The sequence below is a fragment of the Coffea eugenioides genome, chromosome 7 (genome assembly GCF_003713205.1).
Source record: "Coffea eugenioides isolate CCC68of chromosome 7, Ceug_1.0, whole genome shotgun sequence".
In the NCBI taxonomy this organism is placed as follows: Eukaryota; Viridiplantae; Streptophyta; class Magnoliopsida; order Gentianales; family Rubiaceae; genus Coffea; species Coffea eugenioides.
In genome coordinates, this window is record NC_040041.1 from 15,359,520 (window position 1) to 15,368,570 (window position 9,051).

Here is a 9,051-nt window from a genome sequence, read left to right on the forward strand (position 1 = left end):
TTTAGTTTTAATGTTTCAATTTTTATGCATATTTAGTCATAATTATTGACTTTTTTTTTTTACCAATTACTATGGGAATCTAGTCGTGTGCCAACAACTAATTTGATAAAAAAAAATTGCTAACCCTAAACTACAATAAAAAAAAAGGACTAATTACTCATATGCTGGTTATGCAAATAATTAGTCTTTAACTTAAATTTTTTTAATTAATTGAACTTTTGTATCTCTGAGCTAAGACTAATTACTCACGTGATCGGCATGTAAGTAATTAGTTCTTTTTTTACTACAAATTATGACCAACAATATTTATTTCAAGTTACATAATAGCATGCGATATAGCAATGGGTTAAAATCAGTCAATAAAACTAAATATACTTAAATTGAAATGCTTGGAATTACATTTGTTTTCTTTTTTTCAAACTTTTAGAGCTAAAAGTGCTCATATCCTAAACATTGGGACCAAAACTGCAATTCTCTCTATTTTTAAAGCCCGCGATCGTATATTTTATATATTTACTGCACTGCATTCCAGAAGAACTGTCACCGCCTGCCTGCAAAACTGGTTCTTGGATCGTTTGATCTCTGGAATAGAGAAGTAGGGAAGAAGATGGCGCAAAACCCAGAAACCGTATCATACTTGACACAGAAAGAAGCGACAGAAATCGACGAGCTACTCATGGGTCCTCTTGGTTTCGGTGTTGATCAGTTAATGGTCAGTTTTCTCAGTTCCTGTGATTTTTTTTTGGGGTTGAATTTCTGTGTTCTGTATCTTTAATAGCGGACCCTTTTGATTGTTGTTACCAATATCATTTCTGTAGGAGTTGGCTGGTTTGAGCGTGGCCGCTGCTATAGCTGAGGTAAACTTCTGTAGTTTTTGGCTATGTCTTTTGGCTGTTTTCCAATTTAGCTGAAGAATTTGGTGAAAGATTATATTTTGACAATAAAAATGAAGAAGAAGATAATTGTTTTGTCAGTAAGAATATAACTGTATCAGACCATTACCCCCAAACCCCCAGGGGCCAAAAAACAAAAAAAGGAAAAAGAAAATCATGTTCCTAAGTAGCTATAATTTGTCAATGGTAAATTGAGATCTAGACTTACGTGAAAAGGTTCTGCTTAATCTGTAAAAGTACTACAGATTTAGCATCATATATTATAGTTAGAGATGGAGCCGGAGCTGGAGCTTCAGTTCGAGCCTGATTGAGCCCGAGCCCTGTTATAGACAATTACTTTGAAACTTATTTTGCGCTTGAATGCGGTTACTTAGGATTATTGTCTTTAGGAGGCTATATCTTGCTTCTGGCTTTTGTGCAACACAGACTTCAAGAAAGAAAAAGCAGTACAAGATTAGCAGACGTCCATGTTTGCATTATTAACAAACATGCTAGAATCCTGTAGCAAAGATCTTCTTTACCATATGTTATGCAATACCATCTAATCAAAATAAAGACGTATCTGTAGGCCGAAGAAAAAATATGGGGTTCATATAATTGCTTTTTACAAACTGATGGAGACATTTGCTTTTCTTTTTAACATTTAAACTTAAGAAAAGATGATATTCATTATTTTTTTTCTTCCTTATTTCTTTCCAAAACTTTGACTAATAGCAGCAAAGTATAGTATCTGAAGCTTAGGAATGGTATAATGAAACCATAAGTTGAAATTAAAGTGCTGCACTGAGTATTGCTAGTGTTTCATGACACTGCAATATATGCACTGAAAGATTCTTATTTAATATCTATACAAATATTTTAATATATTACCGTGAAGTTCATGTTTAGATGATGAAATAGTTGAATAACTTAAAAGAATTCATTTCAATACACAACAAATAACACAGAGGCTACAGTATCTATCATTTACAGGCATGATATGAAGGATTCTGTGTATAAACAATGATTACATGCTTAAATTCTTGTCAAACTATACTAAACTTTGGCAATTTTATCGGAACGGTGGAGTTTAAACCATTCCATATGAATGGAAAATGTGCTGTAATCACCAGTTGCAGCTCATTGAAGTCAAATGTGCTGTAATAACCACTCGCTGCCTGGGGATTTTTTGCCATTACGAAAAAATAAGCTTTGCGGATGAAGAGAAAAGTTAAAAACTCTCTCTCAGATGTTTGAACTTTGCCTTCGTAGTTTTTACAGTTATTGTGCTTCTAGAAGCATTCTGGGTATTGTCATTTTTGTGACTTAAGAGAACTTATAGGACAGCAGACCCATTTGTCGCAGAGCCCCTCATTTACTGTGTTATAACAGCCTGAAACAGGTTTCACTGTTTCTATTGAAAGATTGACAAGTTTATGAAAAATAAAAGACATGTTTCACAATCCCATTCACTATTACACAGATATAAGAGCTTGAGGAAATTAGGGTGAGGTACATTTAAGAAGTGATTAACAAGATCAGTTGAACATACCTAATACAGAGAGTAGAAATCCTGGAAGTCCACGTGCACTCTTATTATTCAAATTAAAGAACCTTCTATTCGATATGCATCTGAGTTTGGAAGCTCACATATTAACTTTTGGTGCTCTGAAAAGAATAGTTTCAATGGCATGGAAATAGCTTCTGAAGATCTTTACCCTGCGGTTAAAAGCCTCAAACTCAAATTAAGAGTTATAATGCTTCTACTGTCTGAGTATATTCTTTGGAGCTTTGACAGGTCTATGGAGCAAGCAAATACAGTCGTGTTCTTACAATTTGTGGTCCTGGAAATAATGGTGGTGATGGTCTTGTAGCCGCTCGCCATTTACATCACTTTGGATATAGGTCTGCTGTTTGTTATCCTAAACGTACTCCAAAACCACTTTATGCTGGTCTTGCAACTCAGGTATAGGTCAATACTGGAATTTTCAGGACATTTGATTACTTGTAATGCCAGAAATTCTCATAATAGCCATTTGCAGCTTGAGTCATTGTCAGTTCCATTCCTTTCTGAGGAAGATCTACCTACAGAGCTCTCAGAACACTTTGATATTATTGTGGATGCAATATTCGGATTTTCATTCAAGGGTAATCTTTTCTTTTCTTGATGTTTCATAAATTTCTGGCTTACATGTGTAACATAGTTGCATAGAGATGTATCATTGAGTTCTTTTTTTCTTGTCACTCACTATGACAATGATTCAGACTTGGGAGTCTTGTTGTCATGTATTGTAGTGAATCCTACACCTTTTAATACAAAGTAGAACAATCTAAACTATTCCTAAAATCTACAGGTAGGAATATAAAAGATCCTTACAGGTCATTTGAAAATTTTCCCCGTAACTATAGGAATTTTGAAATGAGGATAGAAAATAGTTTTACATGCATTCTTTGAGCATGTCACATTAGGATTGTACTACAAAGAATTGTTTGGCCTAAGGTGAATAAATTTAGAAGACCTTCTTGTTATACTCTAAGATGCTTGTAAATGGCTGTAATGTGTAGGTGCTCCTAGATCACCTTTTGACAGTCTCATCCAAAGGCTGGTTTCTCTTAAAAAGTTTGACAAGACTCAGAAGGCATCGGCTATAGTTGTCTCAATAGATATACCATCTGGTTGGCACGTTGAAGAAGGAGATATCACTGGTGATGGAATTAAACCTGACATGCTGGTATTCTGTTTCCCTTGGAAATACGACATATTTCCTTCTACACTATATCATTCTTTATGCAAATGTGATCTCTTTTTTCCTTTGATGCTTTACTCAAGGTTGGGTGGACTGACTAATTGCAGGTCTCTTTAACTGCTCCTAAGTTGGGTGCCAGAAAGTTCGTTGGTCAGCATCACTTTCTAGGTGGGAGGTTTGTCCCACCAATTGTTGTGGACAAATTCAAGCTTCAACTACCTTCATATTCTGGCACTTCTATGTGTGCCCTAATTGAAAAGCCTCCACAAATCGAGATACAGGCTCCAAGAGAAAACTATTTAAGTACTGATTTTCTGGAGGAAAAGGTGGAAGTCGACCCTTTTGATCAGGTTTGACTTGTATAGTCATAATTAATTGTCATTGGCGTAAGATATAGTTGTAATCTGTGTTTGCAGTCTAAATAAAGAAAAACAGAAAATCTGGTGTTTGCCTAGTGTTCAAGTTTAGAGTATCACCTCAGTAGCCTAGTTTTTTAATTATTTGATACATTACTGCTTATTCTATCCATCATGATGGATTTTATCTTAATCTCTTGCAGTTACAGAAATGGATTCATCATGCAGTGGCAGCAGGAGTGAAAGACCCAAATCTTGTGGCTCTGTCGACTGCTGGCCGTGATGGGAAACTGTGAGTCTCATGTCTTACTATTTCCTTCTTCAACAATTGACAATAGTGTTTTTTGTCAATGAGTTATTAGAAATCTGAGTTTGGAAACTAAGGTATCAGCATTTAGATAAATAGATATTCCTAATATTGTTATGCCTGTAAACTTTTCCAGTTTCATGCTTGTAACTTAACGAGAGTACCAGCATTAGTTCACGGAAGTTCTTCATATTGCATTATTGGATATCTAATTGTTATTGTAGATATAAATGTTTTACATCATGTTTTTTTGTTTAACAGTTCGTCACGGATAGTACAGCTCCTCAGTGTTGACAACAATGGATTTGTGTGGTTAGTTTTGTTTTATGACTATTGTGGCAATAGAGTCTGATGCTTTGGTGTAAGTTTCCTTTTTGACATAAGTTAATGTTTTTTAGTTACAAGATTCTTGTGTGTGTAGGTGCACCAGTTTCGAAAGTCAAAAGGGCCGTGATTTGTCTGAAAATCCTCATGCATCAATTTTGTTTTATTGGGATATGTTGAAGAGACAGGTAAATGAACTTTCATCTTTACAATATGTGAACCTTCATGGATATCTGTTGGGTTATGCAAAAGAAAAACTATAAAATTAGTAGAAAGTACTGTCTTGTACATTGGCTACTGGAAGGAAGTGTTGCATGCTACCACCATTGGAGTAGATGTTGATTATCTGATCCATTTTTGTTATCATTTATGTGTTTCCTAGCAAATAATTTGTGTTTCTGAGGTACGATTTCTGGATTGGAATAGAATGATGTGCAGATTTGGTGTCTAGGTAAGAGTGGAAGGTTCTGTTGAGAAATTGTCTGATGAGGAATCTGAGCAGTATTTTCACAAAAATCCTCGAGAAATTAGGATCAGATCTATTGCTAGCGAGCAGGTTCCTCCTTTACTATTTCAATTTGCAAGTTTCTCTGCATGTGCATCTCTGTGAATAACTAAGACTGATTTATATCGTATTTTCAGAGCATTGTAGTTCCTGGACGGCAAGTCCTCCATCAACAATATGAAGAATTGAAGGATTACTTTGATAGGTTAGTGCTTAAATTCCATACATTTAGACCTTCATCCTGTAGAACCTTTTGCAGGTCTAGGCTCTGCTTATCTTTATAACTGTATATTCTTTTCATGCTGGGGTTGTGATGTGTGTGTCATCCTTTTGGTGTGCAGAAGCATAAAACTATATATTTCTTGGTTTAAGTTTGGATTAGAGAGTTTTCTCCTGAATTGCTTCTCCTGAAACACAAAACCTATGGTCAGACATCTACATGTTGCTTACCTTTTACAGGTCTAGGCTCTGCTTATCTTTATAACTGCATATTCTTTTCATGCTGGGGTTGTGATGTGTGTGTCATCCTTTTGGTGTGCAGAAGCATAAAACTATATTTTTCTTGGTTTAAGTTTGGATTAGAGAGTTTTCTCCTGAATTGCTTCTCCTGAAACACAAACCTATGGTTAGATATCTACATGTTGCTTATGTGCTTCTGTTGAAGCACATATGGTCAGACATCCACATGTTGCTTTGACCCCTCCACTGTATGAAGCTCAGAGACAAAACTATAATCTTCTAAGCATAACGTTTAGGCACATATCCCATTCTTCTGTTGGACTTCCCCCAACTATAACTTTGTGTTTTTTAAACAAAAAATTGGACAGAAACTATTTTACAAAGAGGGATCACCTCTCAAGAATATATCAAACAGCACTATCCGTACATACATGTAAATCTCATAAAACTTTCGCAGCTTTTAAAATCCTACTTCTGTGTTGTACAATCAACCACGAAAGCTTTTTTCCATATAATTTTGGCTAAACAAGTTATCATCTTCCATATTACTGGTTTTACTGTTGCAATCATGTTCTCTTTAATTGATTTTAAGCCCTGTGCCTGAAATATGTCCTTTACTCACTTTATGATGTCATGTAAAACATCTACTTTGCACAGTAACATTCCTCTTTAAGATTTGTCTTTCCATAAAACTCTGGAGTAGTGTTTAATTGCTTTTTGAGTTTGCACTTTCATTAAATATACATTTTACTTACCTTGTGTCTGAAGGAAAATTTCTTTTGTTAGCATATTCTATGACAATGGTTTGTTGACTTTCCTGTCCAAAAGTTCAAAAGCACACAATTTAATTGCTCTTTATTATATTTTCCTATAAAACTATAGAGCTTTTCCCAAAAAAAGAAGAAGAAGAAGAAGAAGAAGAAACTATGACATAGCTAAGCGTTGTGGTGATTATCACTTAATCTAGTGCATGTTGTAAGTTATGGATGAATAAAAGGCTTGAAGGTTAAGAGTCTTAACCAGAAAGCAAGCCATTCAAGGGAATGAGGAATAACGAAATTTTAAGACTTGGGCTGTTTAGTGCTTTATGATCATGACCTTGCAGCAAATTTGGTTGGGTAGCTGCCCAGAATAGAGAGAAAGACGAATTTCATCTAGCAATGACTGAGAGTATGCCATTTGTATACAAGTGTATGATAGAACTCAACATACTGCATAATGCTTAAAGATTTTGAAATGAATTCAAGCTAATTTCCCTACTAACAGAGTCACTTGTACTCTTTATCATTTGCATAATGCTTATCTACATTTTCTGATCATTAGAAAAGTACCCCAAAGATGAAATAAATTAAAGAGAGATAAATAGATGGAAGCTGGAACAATTGCTTTTTAAATGCCATTTATGACACTAAATTAGACTGAAAAGGTATCACATAAGGTCCAATATGGGGCACTGTAGGTACCTCAAGTTGAAGCTTTAGGAATTGACCTTATTTTTCATGGCCCTAGTATTTTCATCAGCAATAGAATTTTGTCTACAATCAATTTTCTGGATGCTCTTTTCTCAATTTCCATAGTGTCAATTTGCGAGTGGTGATTGTTGACGATCTTTCTCTTACCACGTTTCAGTGTCTATTACTATGTTGAACATCTTTCTCTATTTCCATAGTGTCAATTTGAGAGTGGTGATTGTTGACAATTTGTGTCAATTTCCATAGTTTCTCATATGATGTTATGTGAAGTGCATTTGGGTCATTAACAACTCATGTTATCTGCAGAAGTTTCAGTTTCATTCCTAGACCCACAAACTGGGGAGGCTATAGGTTGAAACCAGAGTTTTTTGAGTTTTGGCAAGGAGAGGAATCTCGCGTGCATCTAAAGTACGTTTTATCTCCTTTTTCCTGTCTTGCAATTTAGCATAAGATGGGTCTACATGGCATAGAATGATGGAAAATCCAGATAGTGCTCTCAACTTTTATGGTGAATATAGGGTCTATGTACTTCCTTGTTTGAGGATCTTGAAGATTTTTCTTTTCTATAGTATTCCAGGGTATGTAGTTCTGGATGAAATACTTCAAAGCCATTGTTAAAATTCTTGCAATCAAGTAAGCTTTACCATGTGGTAAAAGATGGTACAAGGGGACTAAAAAATCGAAATATTTTAATGTAATAGTGTTCAGCTTTTCCATAGAGATATTTCAGATATGCACTTAGTTATATTAAAGAATTATGAAATGGAAATATGACCTAGAGATCAAAAATTATTTTGTTGAAAACCCAAATTTTCTAGTTTCGGGCTAAAAATGCATAATGTTTGTGTGCATGTATAACACTGAAGAAAGCTGGGGCCTGTGCTTCAACGTAAGAGATTGATAAATAAAAGATGTTAGAAAGCAATAACTTGTGAAGATTTTTTGGGAGTCATTTTTCTTTAGCTGTAAGTTGAATGTTGCCATGCCTTTTCTCAGGTTACAGTATTTTGCAAAAAAAGTTGATGAAAGGATAACTTGGACGGTGGATCAACTGACTGCCTGACTAGAAGAATTGGCTTTCTCTGTTTGAATGTTATTTGCTGAATGTATCCGTTTAGTGTTAGATGTATATGCTGTAGTTGATGATGTTTGTTTCATGTTTAGTGTAAGTGTTGGTGTGATTTCCAGGTGTGTCACTTGCAGTAGTGCAGGTTTTATTTTCAGAACTGGCTGATTGTGTGTGATGACTGATTTGAAGCCTTACAATCACAAGCAAGTACAAGCAACTCTAATTAGAATAAAATCTAGTTTGGCAAGTTTGTCTTTGGTGGTAAGAATACCATTTAAGCATTGAAACAATGGATTGAAATCAAGAAAACGCCTTGGTTTTGTGAAGATCAGGCCATTATTCATGGTTCAAAAAATGTGTGGGAGTATGAGCAATAAGTCTCTTCTTTTGGTTAAAAAGAAAGTTAAAAATTTTCTTCCAGAAATCCTCTAATCCATCAAGAATAAGACCTTTTTTTTTCCTTATTTCATTTTCTTATCCTTTCTCTTCTCAAAAACTTTCATCTGCTTTGTCGGAAAACATATTATCTTTTCCTTTTTAGTTTCTGCCATTAATTTTTCTTCCTCCTTGTATCCATTCTTTCACCCCGTCAACTTCTTCCAATTACCACGTCAAATGGAACAGTCAGGCAATCATATAAGTTTGCACTGTTCAACAAGTGGAAGACTTGGTACCTTAATCAGATGCTGTACCAGCATTTGGAAGAATATGATGGGGTGAAAGAATGGATACAAGGGGGAAAAGTTGAAAGTAGGCCCTTTAAGAGGAGACTCACTGCTCTGCCACCAGAGTCATGTTACCACTCCTTATAAATGTGTTGATTGGACCATTTTTGTACCTTGAAACTTCACCTGGAAATCAAGGAAGAAGGTTAAAAGGGAATACAATTAGAAAATAAAATATTGAAGATAAGGATCTCTAATTAGGAAAGAAACAAAAA

General features: G+C 35.0%; 1 protein-coding gene across 1 annotated transcript; it reads left to right on the plus strand.

The window, feature by feature from the left end:
- Positions 1–525: 525 nt before the first annotated feature.
- LOC113778215 (pyridoxine/pyridoxamine 5'-phosphate oxidase 1, chloroplastic-like) lies at positions 526–8,358 on the plus strand. Its single transcript, XM_027323536.1, has 13 exons — positions 526–712; positions 819–857; positions 2,671–2,838; positions 2,915–3,020; positions 3,438–3,604; positions 3,727–3,969; positions 4,179–4,267; positions 4,544–4,594; positions 4,704–4,794; positions 5,058–5,162; positions 5,249–5,316; positions 7,349–7,450; positions 8,039–8,358. Exons 1-13 carry the CDS (start codon positions 608–610, stop codon positions 8,103–8,105), a joined length of 1,401 nt encoding a protein of 466 aa, XP_027179337.1. The 5' UTR covers positions 526–607; the 3' UTR covers positions 8,106–8,358.
- Positions 8,359–9,051: the final 693 nt, after the last annotated feature.

Coding starts and splice junctions, on each gene's coding strand:
- LOC113778215 (XM_027323536.1), top strand. CDS start 608: ATGGCGCAAAACCCAGAAACCGTATCATACTTGACACAGAAAGAAGCG. Junction 858..2,670: donor TGGCCGCTGCTATAGCTGAG/GTAAACTTCTGT, acceptor GAGCTTTGACAG/GTCTATGGAGCAAGCAAATA. Junction 4,595..4,703: donor GACAACAATGGATTTGTGTG/GTTAGTTTTGTT, acceptor TTGTGTGTGTAG/GTGCACCAGTTTCGAAAGTC.